General features: G+C 46.8%; 1 protein-coding gene across 1 annotated transcript; it reads left to right on the top strand.

Annotated features, from left to right (window-relative positions):
* Positions 1-15140: 15140 nt before the first annotated feature.
* Positions 15141-16197, top strand: TMSB10 (thymosin beta 10). The gene is made up of 3 exons (XM_032880675.1): positions 15141-15259; positions 15536-15650; positions 15907-16197. Exons 2-3 carry the CDS (start codon positions 15551-15553, stop codon positions 15939-15941), a joined length of 135 nt encoding a protein of 44 aa, XP_032736566.1. The 5' UTR covers positions 15141-15259; positions 15536-15550; the 3' UTR covers positions 15942-16197.
* Positions 16198-18761: the final 2564 nt, after the last annotated feature.

The following is an 18761-nucleotide window of genomic DNA, read 5'->3' as shown; positions in this document are numbered from 1 at the left end:
AAAAATCCTAGGGCTTTATTCAGCCCCTCTGGGAGAAAGTCTTTGGGATCCATTCTCTCTCCCTCTTCACCAAGGAGGTCCCAGATCCAGAAGCTTAACTTGCCCACATCCATGAAACACCTGCTGCTGAAGCCCCCCCCCAAAAAAGTATTTTTAAAAAAAGAAAAGTCATCACAGAGATCAGGCAGCCTGGCCTTAGAGAGTACCCAGTCTCCATGACCTGCTCACAGAATTTTTTTTTTTAAGATTTTATTTATTTATTTGACAGACAGAGATCACAAGCAGAGAGGCAGACAGAGGAGGTGGGGGTGGGGGGGTAGAAGGTTCCCTGCTGAGCAGAGAGCCCGACATGGGGCTTGATCCCACAACCCTGAGATCATGACCTGAGCCAAAGGCAGAGGCTTAACCCACTGAGCCACCCAGGCACCCCACTGCTCACAGAAATTAAGGGGTCTAGGAATCTCCCTTGAACTCCAGGAGAAATAAAGAAGTTTCCTGAGAGGTTGGCTGATACATTTGCAGGGGTGAGGATGTCACCACTGTAGGAGTAAGTTGGCCCTATGAAGAGGGCGCCAGGGAGTTGAGGAAAGTGGAAGTTAGATCTCAGTTATTCTGCAAAGTCAGGAAGGTCAGCCAAAAAACCAGACCCTGGGTGGCTCAGTGGGTTAAAGCCTCTGCCTTCGGCTCAGGTCATGATTCCAGGGTCCTGGGATCGGGCCCTGCATCGGGCTCTCTGCTCGGCTGGGAGCCTGCCTCCCCCTCTCTGTGCCTGCCTCTCTGCCTACTTGTGATTTCTGTCAAATAAATAAATAAAATCTTTTTTAAAAAGTTTTTTTTTAAGATTTTATTTATTTATTTATTTGACAGAGAGAGAGAGAGAGCAATTAGCGGGAGTGACAGGCAGAGGGAAGGGAGAAGCAGGCTTCCTACTGAGCAGAGAACCTGACATGGGGCTGGATCCCAAGACCCTGGGATCATGACCCAAGCTGAAGGCAGACACTTAAATGACTAAGCCACCCAGGTGCCCCTATTTTTAAGAGATTTTATTTATTTGAAAGAGAGAGAGATCACAAGCAGGGGGAGGAGCAGAGGGAGAGGCAGACTCCCTGCTGAGCAGAGAGCCAGACAGAAGGCTCTGATTCCAGGACCCTGGGATCATGACCTGAGCTGAAGGCAGAAGCTTTAACCCACTGAGCCACCCAGGTGCCCCAAATATTGATTTTATTTATTTATTTATTTACTTACTTACTTACTTACTTAAGAGACAGAGGGAGAGAGAGTACATGTGTGTTCACACTTGTGAGTGGAGTGAGGGGCAGAAAGAGAAGGAGAGAACCTCGAGCAGACTCCCACTGAGTGAGAGGCTGAAGTGAGGCTTGATCTCACAACCCTGAGATCATGACCTGAACAGAAATCAAGAGTCAGAGGCTTAACCGATTGAGCTACCCAGGTGCCACTGTGATGGCTTTTTTGACATGTCATCTCTGCTAGGCTACAGCGCCCGGCTATTTATTATACCACACAAAAATACAGTATATACTATACATTATATATACATATGTCAGGTAGTATGGTAAATGTTATGAAAAAATAATTAAACTTGGTGAGGCTCTGGATACACAGGGAGGGACATTTAGCTCAGAGCCTAGCACACAGTGTTAGTTATTTCTATTAATGTTACTATTTCACCCAAGCCAGCTGGAAACCCCTCTGTCACCCACTCCATCACATCCACCAACTGCTTCTTTTCTATGGTGATTAACTTTCAAATTTTTCAGCTTTTTATCCCCACTGCCACTCTGTGAGCCTGACCCTCATTATCCCTTGCACAGATCACAGTGACAATCTCCTAACTAACCTGCCAGCCTCGATGTGGTAAGAGCAAACATGCGTGTAGCCTTCACCATGAGCCAGGTGCTGTTCTAAGCACTTTGCAATCCTGGGATGTGTATCCTATTGCTGTCGCTCCCGTTTTACAGATGAGGACAGTGAGGCACAGAGGGGCCAAGGCAGGACACCCTCTACCATCCCTCTTCACCTTCCTCCTTGCTCCTCCCTGCCTTGCTGCTGCTGAGATTTTCACCACCGTAGCCTCTGATCCCATCCTTGCCACTTAGGACCAATAGACCTTCAGCGCATTCCTTTAGTTCCGTTTCAGTTGGCTTAGGCGGCCAGAATAAAGCACCACTGACTGGGTGGCTTAAACCACAGCCATTTCTTTCTCACAATTGTAGAGGCTGGAAAATCCAAGATCAAGAGACCAGCAGGTTCAGCTTTCGGTGAGGGCCCTCTTTCTGGCTTGTGGACCAGACTGTAGCACCTCCTCACTATGTGTCCACATGACCTTTCCTCTGGGAACGTGTGGAGAGAAAGTGAGCCGCCCCCCTGTCTCTTCCTCTTTTTATAGAAGCACTAATCCCATCATGAGAGTTTCCTCTCTCGACCTCATCCAAGCTTAATTCCCTCCCAAAGCCCCCACCTCCTGACACCATCACACCAGCAGTTGGGGCTCCCACAGGTGTATTTTTCAGGGACACATTCAGTCCATAATTAGTTCCCTGGGCCTCTGTTTCCTCATCAGTAAAATGAAGGTAACAATACTTGTTCCTAACCATAAGGATTCAACTGCCCAGTGGTAGACGTCGACATTACTATTGTTGAGGTAACGCAAAGTAAAACCTACAGCACTGAGCCTGCCACATAGTGGAGATCCATGAATGTCCACCATTACTCTTAGTGGCATTACACATCACTAAACACTCAGCTCCGACGCCCACAGCCATGTGGATCGGCCTATGCCACCACCGAATGTGGTGTAGACTCACCCTGTTACACCCATCATACATCATCGCATCCACTTATTTATGTCTCCATTTCCCATTACCCACCATGAGCAACTCAAGGTCAGAGGGCAAGATGGCCTGCAATCCCCTGCACCTGGCCTAGTGCTCAGCACCTGACCAGCACCCAGAAGATGCTTGTTGAATAAATGCATGAGCCCATGAAAGAATGAACGGTCTCAAATGAAACGTGGACTCCCAGCTGAGAGCTCCCTAATTTATCAGACTGGTCACCATATGTATCAGTACCTGCCTTGGGGACAAGAAGTCATGTGTTTACATCAGTTCACAGAGGCTAGAAGTCAGAGTGCCTCATCTGGGCTAAGCACAGCACCTGTGCTGACATGAGTTCAGTGTTGACGAGTATTATGGGCTGAATTGTGTCCCCTCAAATATCATATGTCCTAACACCCCCATACCTCAGAATACAATTGTATTTGGAGATAAGTCCTTTAAAGAGATGCTTATGCTAAATGAGGCTGTTAGGGTGGAGGCCTAATGCAGTAAGAAGAGGAAATAGGAGCACAGACAGCCATCAGGAATGCTCATGCCCAGAAGGTCAGCCTTGTGAGGACACAGCAAGGAGGTGGCCAATGACAAGCCAAAGAGAGACAAAAAACCAAACCTGCCTATATCTTGATTTTGGACTTTCAGCCTCCAGAACTGTGAGGCAACAGAAAAATTTTTTGTTGTTTTTGTTGTCAGTCTGTGGTATGTGGCATTTTGTTAGAGCAGCCTACTGTGGGAAATCCCAGCCCTCCCCCCTCCCACTTTCGGCTGTGGAAACCTCCCCTGGCTTCCTGGCAAACAATTCCCAGGCAATTCCAGATATCATCTGATCTTAATTTCAGAACTCTGGCATTTTCTTCCACCCATTATCACCGTGTCCTTCAAAATCACCCTGTCCATTAACATTTCCAGAAACCTCTTCCAAAGCATAAATATTCAGCCCAGGGGCTCCTGGGTGGCTCAGTGGGTTAAAGCCTCTGCCTTTGGCTCAGGTCGTGATCGTGGGGTCCTAGGATCGAGCCCTGCATCAGGCTCTCCGCTCAGCAGGGAGCCTGCTTCCCCTTCTCTCTCTGCCTCTCTCTCTGCCTGCCTCTCTGCCTACTTGTGATTTCTGTCAAATAAAATCTTTAAAAATAATAATAATAAATAAATATTCAGCCCAGGAGCATTTACTGGGGAGAATGGAATGATAACAATAGAACAATACTGAGACTAGCCTGGAAAGTACTAAAGACAAGTAATTAGCAGGCCGGAGGGAAATTATAAAAAGAAACCAAAGTAGTTGAACCACTCCCCTTCACCTAATACATCTCACCTACAAAATGCTTTCAGATACTTGATCTCACAGATCCTCGTGACAGATCAGTTATGATCTCCATTTCTTAGACCAGGAAATCAAGGTTCAGAGAAGCAACCTGAAGGTCCACGGGCCCAGGGCTGGTAGGTAATGGTGCCAGTGTTTGGACCCAGGTCTCCTGACCCCCATATGTGCTGTCTGAGGTGCTTCATAAATACGCCAGTACTTTCATCACTACAGAGGGGGCCTGCCTGAAAGCACCCTACCACAATCCTGTCTGGAGGTGCAGTGATAGTAAGTAAAACCTTTCTTCCTGCTTGCCTGCTATAAATTATCACTCCTTCCCCATTGAGCTTGTAATTAATTGTCTTTTTATCAGGCTTGATTGGGGGAAGCTTAGCAATCTGGCTCCAAGCCAAAGAGCAACACATTGCATAAAGGAGACAGAATTCTGAAATGAGCAAATTAACTGAAAAGAAAATGGCAGTTTTGCATATTCTTTGAGGAGGAGGATAAAAAAAATGTAGTATGCAGAAGGGGCCCAGTTTCTGGAAATTATGCAAATTAAAAGAAGTCAGAAATATGTGAAACTTGGACAAAGACTACAACAAAACAGAATTTATCCTACACAGACACTTGCACAGATTTTGTTTGCTTTCATTCATTGGCAGCATGGCTTGTAGGTGTCCCTTCCACAGACCCAGGCAAGAGGAGCTGGCATGTTAGACCACCCCGCGCATACACGAGCACCATGCGGATCGGGACACCGGCATCCTTCCTCTGTACCCTGGAAGCAAAGGCTGACTGCACCTCAGTGCCAGACAGAGAGGTGTGGAGCACCAAAGATGAAATACTCCCCTGAGATTAGGGATGATTAGAGTGACAGAAGCACTTACCTAAGCACTTGGGTCCCTCAAACCTCTTCTCTCACAGATACATCAGAAACCACAATTCCCAGTATTACCAAACACCCATTTCTTGCTCCTTTTTCTGTTCCAGTCTATCGCACCAAAAATTAGCACAGAAATTCTTATAGCTCCAGGAACTACTCACAAATTAGCACAGTATTCCCAGCAAGTGCATGTATGGCAGCTGAGCAATATTTTGCAATAGTAAGTAGCTCATATTATTCTTCTATTTCTACATATGTAGGTCTGGACATAACACATATGAAGCAATATACAGATTATATTGGCCACAAGAGAAACACTGAATGCTAGAATTGCTGACAGCCTACATTTTGTAAAAATTATTCATTGCATTTAACAACATACACAAAAATTTTAACCAAATATTTTATTTTTAAATGATGCTGGCTTACAATTTTGAAACTCAATAATTATTTGTATTTTGCTGTAGAATGCTAGATAATATTAATATTTTAGGGGGAAATATCTTGTTTAAAATACATGTAAAATTTAACATTTTTTAAAGATTTTTATTTATTTATTTGTCAGAGAGGGAGAGAGTGAGCACAAGCACATAAGTAGGCAGAGGCAGAGAGAGAAGCAGGCCCCCCGCCAAGCAAGGAGCCCGATGCAGGACTCGATCCCAGTAGCCTGGGATCATGACCTGAGCCAAAGGCAGTAGCTTAACCAACTGAGCCACCCAGGCATCCCTAAAATTTAACATTTTTAAATTTAACTCATACCTTTTATGAAAACATACCCTATCTTCATTATTCATGGATTCCCTACTCAAGAATTCACTTAGTTCCTAAACTTTATTTGTAACCCCCAAATCAATATCCACAGTGATTTTGTGGTCATTTGAGGACAGGCACAGAGTGCCCAAAAATCTAGGTCCCCCAGTGCACATATTTCCAGCTGAGGCCGAACAAGGCAACGCTCTGCCTTCTTATTTTAGTTCTCATAACATAAACAACTATTCTTTTTGCAGTATGGTTAGTATCCTACTCTTCTCATTTTTGTTAGTGGTTTCACTGTTCAAAATGGACCCATGCATAGTGCCAAAGGGCTGTCTAGTGTTCTCAAGCAGAAGGAGACTGTGATGACCTCATGGAGAAAATACACTATCAGATAATCTTTGTTTGGGTATTTTATAGGGCTGTTAGTCATGAGTTTAATGTTAATGAACAACAATACATACTAAAGAAGGTCTTTCAATAGGAACACATAAAACAAGGTTATGTATTGATCAGCTGATAAAAATGTTATGACCAAAAGCTCACAGGAACCTAACTGTATCTGTTCTAGGAGCCACGATTTAGTATTCACTAATTCAGCAACCACGGTGACTTGAAAGAACTAACTACCCTAAATAATGAGAATCGACTGAAAGTATACTCATGTTTTGTACACTTTGAATACAATTACATTTATTTTTTAATTGTTTAGATCATACTATCTATAGAATGCAAGTTATATGAAAATCTTGATGACAACACAATTCATAATTATGCTTAAGTGAAAGTAAGAAAAAAATTGCCGGGGTACCTGGGTGGCTCAGTTGGTTGAGCATCCCACTCCTGGTTTCAGTTCAGGTCATGATCTCAGGGTCCTGGGATCGAGCCCTGAGTCAGGCTCCAGGCTCAATGGAGAATCTGCTGGTGGATTCTCTCTCTTCCTCTCCCTTTGTTCCTGTTCTGCTCGCACACACAAACTCAGTCTCTCTCAAATAAATAAATAAATCTTTAAAAAAAAAAAAGTTGTACTGCACCAACCAGCCTTATATTTATAGCTGCTGTGAAGAAGGAAATGAAAGCCAAGGACTGGCCATGTTTAGATGTGCATCACAGTGGAGACACAAAATTCAGAGAGACCACAAGTAACCATAAGAAAATTCAGAGAAACCAAGGGAAAGCATCAAACAAGAGTTGGAATCATTTTTCTCTCAATCTCTTTCAGACCCCAGAGGACATCTGGGTGACACGTAAAATTCCAGAAATGTCTGTCTTTTGAAGGCAAAAGGAGAGTTTAGAAGTTAAAGGCATGATTTCAGAATAAAGGATACTAAGCCACTGATTGAAAGGTTCCCAGTATAGCAGGGTTTGACTACAGCAGAGTTTGAATTGCTGCTCACAACCAGTTAGCGGATGATAAAATCAAGTTGGCAGGTCATGATCATATTTTTAATGAAGTAATAAAATGAAAACTAATAGTTCAACATCAGGGGCCATTAGAGAAATGCAAATTAAAATCTCCATGAGGGCCGCCTGGCTAGCTCACTCAGAACAGCATGTGACTCTTGATCTGGGGGTCCTGAGTTTGAGCCCCACCTTGGGTATGGAGATTACTTAAATAAAAAAAGTTAAAAAAATATTTTAAATAGTAACAATACCAAATATTGGCAAGAATGCTAAGAAACTGAATTTCTTACACATTGCTAGTGGGAATGTAAAATGGTACAGCCACTCTGAAAATTGTTTGGCAATTTCCTACAAAATGAAAATACACTTAACCATATGACCCAGCAACCACTGCCCTGGACATGATCCCAGAGAAATGAAACCTTATGTCCAAGCATACCAGAAAAAAGGTACATAAATGTCCATAGCAGTGTTATTTTTAATAGCTGAAAACTGCAAACAATCAAAATGACCTTCAACAGGTAACTTCATGTCATGGAATACCACTCAGAAGCAAAAAGGACCAAACTACTGATACCACAACTAGAATGGATCTCAAGGGCCTTCTGCGGAGGGAGAAAAGCCAATCTCAAAGGACAAAATTTTAGAGATGGAAAACAGATTGTTGTTGCCAGTGGTTATGAGTTGGGATCCAGGAAGAGTGTAGGTGACCTTATAAAGGGGTAGCACAAAGGATTCCCTCTGTGGTGATGGAATAGGTCTGTATTTGGATTGTGGTGGTTGTACAACTCTGAACAAGTGATAAAATTGCACTGAAATGCACACACTTGCACATAATACATGGGTGAAATCTGGAAGTCTGCAGATTGAACCAATGTCCGTTGCCTGGTTTTGATACTGCCTAGAGTTACATAAGACGTTACCATCGAGGGCACAGGGGACTTCAGTGTTCCATTTTTGCAACTTTCTTTGAGTCTATAATCATTTCAAAATGAAAAGATTTTAAAAATGAAAATGAATAGAATAGAGCAGCTTAGAGTACAACAATCATAGTGAAAGTGAATATTGTTCTAGGGAAATTTGTTTCATTTGTGCGTGCTCATGTGAGTCACAGCATGAAATGTACTTGATGCACTTCACGGGGAGGGAGGCAACCATCAAGGTCAAAAACAGTTTGAAAACCATTGCTTTACAGCAAGCTCGAAAGACAAAGAGCTAAAGGGGCCAGGTAGACCACGTGAAGTCAAAGTGGCCTGGTTCATTCAGATCATCATGGTTCATCTTCCCCACATACCCAGTTCGTACTAGGGCGGGCTTCATAATGATATAAGTATTCTTAAATTCCACAGATAAACAGGCTCTCTCTTAATTGTCTCAACTACATGGAACTCTTGATCTATCGGTTCTCCCCACTTTTGATAGTGAATTAGTTTATCTATTGCTGAGTAACAGACTACTCCAAATCTCAGCAAGATAAAACAGCAAACACTGAGTATCTCACAGTTTCCGGGAATGGCTGGGCTCGGCGGTTCTGGCTCAGGGCCTCCCAGGGAGTTACAGTCAAACTGTCACCCAGAGCTGCAGCCTTCTGAAGACTCAGTTGCAGCCAGTGGACCCACTTCCCGACTCATTCGTTGAGAGCCTCCACTCCTCACTGGCCGTTGGCCACAGACTTGAGCTCTTCATGGTCCTCTCAATAAAACTGCTCATGACATGGCAGCCGGCTTCCCCGGGAATGAGAGATACAAGATAAAGATAAAGCCAGGCACCTAAGTGGAAATTATAGTCTTTGATAACTTAACTTCAGAAATGGCATACGATCACCTCTACCATATGACATTGGTCACACAGACCCCATCTTGGTACAAGAGAGGAGCAGAATTCACAAGGGTGGGAACAAGAAGTGGATCATTGGGGACCATCTTAAAAGTTGCCTTCCACAGAGAGAGGCCCGGACACAAGAAGTATTTCTCTACTATAAGGAAAACACCAGTCCAGATAGAAGAAATGACAACTGTCCCCCGGTCTCCATGCTGGGAAGACATTAGGGAGTGTTAGAGAATCCAGTAAAGTGAAGAGGAAATGGCCCATTTCAAGGGTGCAGCTGCTAATCACAATGCTGCCATGAGAAGATAGAGATCTTCATGTGGAAATCGTTCCATGTTAAAATTTAATGAAAAATTTAAACCCGGATTCAAATTTCAACAACACCAGTTACCTGCAGCGTGACCTTGACCAAGTCTCAGAGCCTATGCTGTAAAGCAGAAATGATCGAAATAGTGCCATTTCACACTGCTTTCGTGAGGATTATGTGAGATAATACCCATAGAAGTCCTCTGCACAGGGCCTGGAGCACAACAGCTGCTCCATAATGTTGGTCTCCATGATTAGTGCTATTCTAGCAACAGAGATGAAAACCAGAGCAAGAATAGTCCCACTCACACTGTGGCTATTAGCCACTTGGACAAGCTGAGCAGCTGCCAAGGCTTAAATAAGGGGTTTTCCTCAACACATTTATAGAGCAGAACAATCATCAATGCGACTGAGCCTCAAGGGCCTGCTTTCCCTTCTTCACAATTTTACTTCGGACAAGTCATGAAATTCCATGACCTACAAAGAGAACTAGGGTTTTGATGGCGTGGAGAATACAGAGTTCATAGCCTGATTTCCTTGTTCCCCATACTTCCTTTGTCTGAGAGTCACACAGCTATCCTCAGGCTGGCAAAACTGGTCCCCAAAAGGAGGCTTTTTCACAACTCAAGTAACAGCAAGAAAAGGACCAGAAAGGTCATCCGGGTAGAAATAGATTTGCTCACCTGTGAGCCTACTCCCATCCAAGGTATGAGCCATCTCTGTAATAGTCCACATACCTGGTTATCTACTTCTCGTTGAATGCCTCCAATGACAGAGAACTCATCACCTCTCCCAGAATAGCTTATTTCATTTTGATTAAGAATTTTATTTACTGGGGTGTCTTGGTGGCATGGTTGGTCAAGCATCTGATTCTCAGTTTTGGCTCAGGTTGTGACCTCAGGGTTGTGAGATTGAGCCCCGTCAGACTTATGCTCAGCAAGCAATCTGCTTGGGATTTCTCTCTCCCTCTTGCTCTGCCCCTCCCCACCCTCTCTTTCTCCCAAATAAATAAATAAATCTTTAAAACAAAGTTATACATTGTTCAAAGAATATTGATTAATCACTTATGGTGGTGCTGGGATATCGTGGTAAACCAGACAGATGAGGTCTTCCATTTCCTAGTGCAGGGTGAGAGACAATAAACAAAGAAAGGAATATAAAACACATTTGGTGGAGACGGATTCTATGAAGAAAGATGAAATAAGGTAAATTTGAGAGAAAGACAGGGTGTTACTCTCTATGGATGGTCAAGGAAGGTTCTCTGAGGAGAGGACACTTACGCAACTTCCTAATTGAAATTAAGAGGGTACACAACGTGAGCATCTAGACTAAGATGCATGTCACATGGGCACTTCGGCAAGGGCGAAAACCATGAAGCGAAATGAATGTCTTCCTTACAGTTGAGGGAAACTTGGACTGAACTCTTTCCTCTTATTCACACAGCCACCAAATTCACCTCCTCTTGAGATGTAATCATGTTCATCACATCTGTGGGTACCTGTAGGGTTTGTGGTCAGACCAAGCAGACCCACATCTGCCCCCATCAGGTCCAATTTCACCATATTTTGTCCAGCTTCTCCACTGGATCCAGCTTGCCTTAGTGTTTACAGAGTTATACCCTTTCTAATATAATTAGCATTCTATCTCCATCCCCATTCAAATCCCCAATTTAAAAGAAAAAAATACCACATGGAACAGGCCTGAGGAATGTTGCCTCACGGCAAATCTCCAAAGGAGTCCTCCCCTCCACCAACCTCCTCCCCCACCTCCCCGCCCTGCAGTTGATGGTCATGGAGAGTCCATTAGCTTCCTCTTATTAGCTCGACATTTTCTAAAGCATCCTTCTCAACAAAGAAAATGGAAATGTAATTGGGGTTGAGTGGTTCAGCTCTCTCAATACCATCTGTTAACAGTATACAATCTGCTCCAAGCAGCAGGCTGAAGTGTTGTCAGACATAAATGACACCCAAGTCATAAGTAAATGCAAGGCATGAGCATGAGCTTGTTGATTGACTTAGAGTAATTCATTTACCACACTAGCCTGGTAACTCAGGAGTCTCCTCATCTTTATATCTGCCAAAGCCAGAGGACACTGCCAGATACTTCATGGATATTTGATAAATGTTTATTGAAAAGAAGTATATGTGTATTGCAGAAGATACTTAGGAAAAAACCCCAAATGGGACCTGAGACTCTGACACCACTAAGTTATGACTTTTCCATCTCATGGAGCTGCTGCATAACAAAACATTCTCAAACCTAGTGATTTAAAACAACTACAGGTTTATTCTGCTTGTGAACCTGTAACTTGGCCAGGGACAACTTGTATTTGCTCCTCCCAGCATTAGCCGATGCAGTTCAAGGCTCATCTGTTTGCCTGTTTACTGGCTGATGCTGGCTGTTGCCTGTTTACTGGCTGATGCTAGACTGTTGCTAGAATGCCTACAAGTAGCCTTTCCTTGTTGGTGCTTGGTTTTTCAGAGTGCAAAGGTGTCCTGAGAGAAAGTCAGGTGGAGCCCTGTGGCCTTTTTTATGTCATAACCTCATAAATTGGAAAGCATAACCTTCTGCCATATTTCATTCACTAGAAGAAAGTCATAGAGGACAATCTATACTCAAGAAGGGCACCTGGGTGGCTCAGTTGGTTAAGCTTCTGCCTTTGGCTCAGGTCATGATCCCAGGGTAGTGAGGTTCCCTCCTCAGCGGGGAGTCTGCTTCTCCCTCTTCCTCTGTCCCTCCCCCACTGCTTGTGCTTTCTCTCTCTCTCTCAAATAAATAAATAAATAAATAAAATCTTTGGGGCGCCTGGGTGGCTCAATCGTTAAGCGTCTGCCTTCAGCCCAGGTCATGATCCCAGGGTCCTGGGATCAAGCCCCGCATCAGGCTCCCTGCACAGTGGGGAGTTTGGTTCTCCCTCTCCCACTCCTCCTGCTTGTGTTCCCTCTCTCACAGTCTCTCTGTCAAATAAATAAATAAAATATTTAAAATAAATAAATAAAATCTTTAAAAAGAAAAGAAATGGTGGGAGAACTGCCAAAGGATATGCAGATGTCTTAAAAACACTACCCATGGGATTGAATGAGACTAATAGATTTGACAAGTGTTCTTAAGTAACAAATGCCAAAGAGGCAACCCACTTTCTTAGAGATGGGCAGCAAAACTGAATAAGGAATGCCTGCAAGTCTCCTTAAGCTCCTTTGTTTAGGAATCCTGTATGCTTAATGCATTTGAAATGTGTATTATAGCTGTCTCTAGAAGAAATGGATTCCTTTGTTTCCAAAATAAAAGTTGGAACTGGAGTTCACCATGGGTCCCAACTGGGACAAATGCTCAGGCCAAAGGTGGGCCCTGTAAGGTAACACTTAAATAATGCTTGGCATTGCACCTGAAAAGGAATCAAGTGGCAGTGAGACCTTCCTAAGAGCAGATGTCTCAGGATGTCTAGGTACTTTCTTTCTTTCTTTTCTTTTTTTTTAAATATTTTATTTATTTGACAGAGATCACAAGTAGGCAGAGAGGCAGGCAGAGAGAGAGAAGGAAGCAGGCTTTCTGCAGAGCAGAAAGCCCGATGTGGGGCTTGATCCCAGGACCCTGGGATCATGACCTAAGCTGAAGGCAGAGGCTTTAACCCACTGAGCCACGCAGGTACCCCTGTCTAGGTACTTTCAAGCTCAAGATTGGCAGATCCTTCAATAGTATATCTCAGAGAATGCTCCAAGTCCATCCAGGCCTGCTTTCTTTTTCTCCTGGGTGCACAGTTTGACTACACTCCCAACCTCCCTCACAGTTAGCTAAAACCATGTGACTAAGTCCTGGCCAAAGAGATGAGAGCAGAAATAATGGAGACTACTTCTAAGACTGGTCCATAAAAACTCTAATGCAATCCTATTTTTTTTTCCCTCTTTTCCTATCCACTGGCTGGATGGAGTAAACTTCCAGGACCTAGAGGAGGACAGAGTGACAAGAGAAAAGCCAGGGTACCTCAGTAACTACATGGAGATAAGCTGCCCAACCAGAAACATCAGCATATAGAGTTGCTGCATGAATGGGAAATACATTCTTGTTGCTTTAAGCCACTTTGGGGGCTGTTTGCTACAGCTGGTTGCCTACCCTGTCTCTGAAGTTGGATTTTTATTCATGAAATATTAATTCCCTTCCCTCCCCGACCATAGGTGGAATATACTTCTCCACTCCATTAACAGTGGGTTTGGCCAATGGGAAGTTCATAGACATGAGCTGACATAATATGCTTTTATGCACACTTCATCACTTCTACACCGTTCTGTGCTACACCTTCTTGCTGTTCTGAAATCACCTTGGGAAGAACAAGCACCAGCTAGATTCTGCTCCAGAGGCTGAGATCCAACCGGCAGCTTGGAACCAAGCCCAGCCTAGCCCAACCCAGCAGCAGCTGACTGACCAGTAGATGAGTGAGCAAAAAGAAATGATTATTATTTTAAGCCATTGAGTTTTGGGGTAGTTTGTTACACAGCATATTGTGGAGATAGCTGACTGATACACTGAAGGAGTGTGAGTGTGGCAGTCTTGTGGGGCTGCCTTGGTGGTGCCTCTTCTATTACCCCACTTAAGCTTTATGCTAAAGCTATTTTAAAGATGAAGAAACCAAGGTGTAGGAAAAGACTTGCCCAAAGCCATACAAGGAGTTTGGTATATCACATTAATAAGCCTAAATCCTCTCCCTTCTGTTCCAAACACACTGAGGGAATGTGAGAAAAGCAGATAAAATCAGGAAGGCTTGAACAGGATTTAGGACATTTCCACCAAATCCCACTTTAACAGAGCTTGCTAATAATACCCCTTGACACTTGAAAAAAGGAAAGTTCTGAACAAACAAAACCACCACCAGCTTCACCTCCTGGGGTTGTTAATTTATGGAAGTTACTATCTACACATTTTTGGATAATACAAATGAAAATACAACTTTTCTAAAAAGGATATGAGCAATCGCATTACACCACTCCTGTAAGGGTTAATAAGGAAAATAGCGTTTCCAGGGATATCTTCAAGGTTAACTTCAAGGAGGAAAACCACACCCTTGGACACAGTGTTCCTGGAGCCCTGTGAGGAGACGAGAGCCTTCTAGGACTGTTGGCTCCCACCACCGCCTTTCAGACAATGCTTGTAACCAGGATTTAAGAACACCCGCCACCGCTCCTGCAACAGCCGCCCAGCTCAGTAAGGCAGACGACGAGAAGGCAACCAGCCCCAATCTGAGCAAAGAGCAGAGGAAATCGGTTTCCCCTGTCCCTTCATCACTAGGAAGCCTCGGCTACGATTCTTTTAGTGCGTGCGAGACTACGAAGGGCTCAGCGTTCCCGAAAAGAGGAAAAGGGGAGTTGGGGAGTTAGAGAGGGGGACGCAAAAGTATGAGACATGGGAAATGCACAAGGATGGGGGGGGTGGTTCTTGCGAGCAGGGATTACTGCAGAACACGCGCGCCAGGCCGCACATTCATCCACACCTACAACTGCATACTATACAGACACGCCACATACCCCTCCCCCGCCGCCGGGCCCTACGCGCATTCTGGAGGAGAGCGGCAGATTCCCCGGGAGAGAAGCGCTGCCCCAAACTCTAAGAGAGGGCTCCGCGCCCAACGGCCAGTGCCATCTCCACTGCAGGCTCGCGGCGAGCTGGAGGCGGTGGGGAGCTGGGTCCCCCCACCCACTCCCCTTGCACAGGAAGAGCCGCGCCCAGACTGCAAGGCAGCCCAGCGGAGGGCGCGGCGGGGAAGCTAGCTGCCCGCGCCGCCCCCGCCCATCGCCTTCCAGCACCGCCCCCGCTGCGGCGGGCGAGGGGCGGGGCGGGGCGCGGCGTATATAAGGCGAGGGGCGGGCGCCGCTCTTTTGTCTCTTGCTGCAGCAACGCGAGTGGGAGTGCCAGGCGCTGGGCTCGGAGCGGAACTCCACGGTGAGCGCTGCCTAGGGCGGGGGCCCCATCCGGGTGGGGTTGGAGCAGGTGTCCCTGGCCGGCGCGCGGCCGCCGCAACAGGCGCCCTTCCCCGACGGGACGCCCGGCCGCTGGGCCACGCCCTGGGGCTAGGAGCGGGGTGCGGGACGCGCCCAGATTCTCGGCCTGTGGGTGCAGGGAACGCCCCGGTCGAGTGCCACGTCGAGAGGCGTCGGCGGAGAGGCGGAGGGGACGCTGGCCCCGGCCGCAGGCCAACCGCCCTGCTTTACCCACTAGGATCGCTTTAAGAAAATGGCAGACAAGCCGGACATGGGGGAAATCGCCAGCTTCGATAAGGCCAAGCTGAAGAAAACGGAGACGCAGGAGAAGAACACCCTGCCGACCAAAGAGAGTGAGTGCACCCCCGGCTCCAGGTCCACGTGCCCCCCAGCCCAGCCCTCCCCACCCCGCCTTTTCCGAGAACCCACCCCCACCTGACCGAGGCGCCGGATCCCGGCGGCCCCGGCCCCTTTTCCGTTCCACGAAGCGCGTGTCTCTCCAGCCCCAAGCCACCGCCTCAAGACCCAGACCTCGTGGGTCCCTCGGCTTGGGGCGGGGGGGTTGCAAGGTGTCCTCATCTTCCAGTGTCCGCTTCCTGCTCCCCACAGCCATTGAGCAGGAGAAGCGGAGTGAAATTTCCTAAGAACCCGGAGGATTCCCCGTCCCCGTCATCTTCGAGACACCCCAGTCGTGATGTGGAGGAAGAAGAGCCACCTGCAAGATGGACACGAGCGACAAGCTGCACTGTGAACCCGGGCACTCCGTGCCGACGCCACCGGCCTGCGGGTCTCTGAGGGGCCCCCCCCCAATCGGACTGCCAAATTCTCCGGTTTGCCCTGGGATATTATAGCAAATTATTTGTATGTTTCATGAAAATAAAACACACCTCGTGGCACGGCTGGCGTGGTCTGAGTCTTAGTTGGGAACGCGTGGGCAGTGTCGCTGCAGCAAAGGCCCACGCGTTGGAGACAGTGCTGCAGCAGAGCGGGAGGGGGTCGCCGAACGGCGGGTTCGGAGGGACCATTTATAATTTCGATTTTACCTGCTTCTCCATGAGATTTTGTGGGTTATTTGTTGCTGAGCTCTTGCTTACCCATGTAAAATGTGACCTCACTTTGTCATTCCTGGAAGCTCGGGAAGACGCTTTTTCAGGGGAGCAAGATTTATTTTTGATCAGCTTTTACAGTCCCACTGTTTCTCTGGCCTCATAGTTCTGATTTACACCCGATAAGAGAGCAGTGTTTCAAAGACTGAGAAGAAAGGGGTAAGAGACTAAATATGGAATGTTGGGAATTGGGTGAGGTCACCAAAGTCTCCTGGAGGCTTTCTTGGAACTTAAAAAAGGAAAACAAAGGCCGGATCCAGGGGAAACCACAGCGGGAACATCAGAGCTGGAGGAGCTCGGGGGTGGGGGTGGGGGACAGCCTAGCTTTTTTTGTCTTTCAGCCCTAGTGCAGAATCCTCCACAAAAGCCAGCCGTTAGAGGGAGTACTGGGCTGAGCAGCCTCCAGTGCTGGGAGCAGTAAGAGGGGTGGGTGTGTGGAGGGAAGGCTGGGGCTGGCAGCTGAGCCAAACAGGGTCACACCCTTTAGACCCCTGAGAAGAGGGGAACCAACCCCAAGGGGAGTAGTGGATAGGAGGTGGGGAGGCTGCAGGGCATTCTGGAACAAAAGAAAAACCGGCTTACGATTCCTGGGGTGGTTTTCTGCTAAAAAGAGGTGAGGACACATTGCTTAGTGATTAGTCCCACATTTTTGTCTGACCATAAGGGGCTGGACACTGGGTGAGGGCAAGTAATTTAAATGAGGTGTGATCTCTGTCCATGGGAATTTAAAATTCTGGTGGGTGAGACAGGCAGCCACAGCAGACCAGAGCAGGGACACCTAGGTTGAGGGAGCCAATGCCCATTTTGCACAAAGGAGTGACTGTCAGACCTGTGCTGTGGAGGGTGAGTGTACCTGGGGTGGGGGTGGGGTCATCGGAGTGGTGGGATAAGGAAGAGAAACACGTTAGGCCCACCCCACCCCACCCCCACTTCCCTGTGATGGATGCTATTTACTGGCTATTTACTGGCTGCTGTGAGCCATGCATTGTGTTAGGATTTTTAGTTCTCAGAAACCCTATTAAGACAGTAATTACCCATTTTACAGATGGGGAAGCTAAGGTCAAAGAGACTAGGGATTTGCCAAAGTCACATAGCCAGTGAGTACTGGAGCCAGAATTTGGGACCAAGGGTGTGCTTTTGGGGATTCCATAACCCAAGGTTTGGAACATCTGTTGTGTCAAATGTTTCATGAGATTTCATAAGCCTTTACTGCTTGAGCATAATTGACCCTATTGGGTCTACTGTTGGGTGGTTAAAGAAAAGGGAACAGAAGAAATCTCTGCTGCCTTCTTACAGGAACACACTAGGTCTGCTGGTGAAAAGGACTCTGACGAAAGGCTGGGTGGGGGAGGAGTGTGATGGGATGGGAGAGGGAGTGGAAGCGCCATTGCAGTTTTCAACAGGGCAGTTAAGGGAGGCCTCTGGATAAGACAAGAGGTTCCAGAAAGGGGAACACAAATGCAGGGGCCTTAAGAGTCTGCTGGGCGATCTGAGGAAGAGTAAGCAAGCAGCGGGGAGATGGGTGTGAGAAGGCAGGAAACGGAGGAGGCCGATTTGAAGTACTTGACAAGGTTGGTTGCTAAAAGGCGGTTCCTTTCCCCCCCCTCCCCCCAGGCACCTTCCACCTCTGGAGCTCCATGAGCTCTCAGGGGCACAAAGAATCCTGCCTCGGCAGCCACACCTAAGGCCTCTCTGGGGCCCCATCTGGGACACAAATCGCATTCGCCCTTCCTTTAGGTCCCACAGACTCCCAGACCCCAGCGAGCTCACCCTGGAGAGCAGTTCCAGAACCCCATTTCCCAGGGCACCCTTACTCTCAGAAGATTCCCATGACTTTCCCACCCCCTCCCCAAGAAATCCTTACAATTCTTAAAGATTCTTAAGCTGTGCGGTGCTGATGACTGCCTTGCTCTTCCGAAGAATTTAAGACACAAATCAAAAGGAGCCTTAGGGTGTTTTTGCTTTTCCACCCGAAGACACTGAGCTGATTAGATGGGGCCACAGCGAGTTGGGGAAAGGAAATGCGAACAGGAGAGGGAGGTCACTTCCGGTTTCAGAAGTCTTAAACACAGAATCAGTTTATAAGGCAAGGCTGCCTTCCCCGACCCATCTCAGCTCCCCAGCTGCACACCGGTGCACACAGCTAGACATCCTAGGGCCTGAATGTTAAGACCAAAAAGGCCAAGTATTGGCAGAAAGGCCCACCTTCCTAAGGCCCACCTCTCTCCCAGTGATGGATCCCCTGAGAGCACAGGGTCATCACAGGAGGGACAGCCCCAGAACCTGGAGGTGGGGTATCAGAGAACACTGAGGCACCCTAGGCCCTCTTGTCCTCTCATTTCTATGCCTTGCCACCCG

This window comes from Lontra canadensis, unplaced genomic scaffold, assembly GCF_010015895.1.
Source record: "Lontra canadensis isolate GAN:19392208 unplaced genomic scaffold, GSC_riverotter_1.0 scaffold71, whole genome shotgun sequence".
Taxonomy (NCBI): domain Eukaryota; kingdom Metazoa; phylum Chordata; class Mammalia; order Carnivora; family Mustelidae; genus Lontra; species Lontra canadensis.
The sequence above is the reverse complement of the archived record's forward strand: the minus strand, read 5'-3'. Positions and strand labels throughout refer to the sequence as shown.

What these genes read in the sequence shown, in the direction of transcription:
- TMSB10 (XM_032880675.1), top strand. Translation starts at nt 15,551, where the DNA reads ATGGCAGACAAGCCGGACATGGGGGAAATCGCCAGCTTCGATAAGGCC. An exon ending in CACCCTGCCGACCAAAGAGA is followed by an intron (nt 15,651 to 15,906) that starts GTGAGTGCACCC and finishes TGCTCCCCACAG; the next exon opens with CCATTGAGCAGGAGAAGCGG.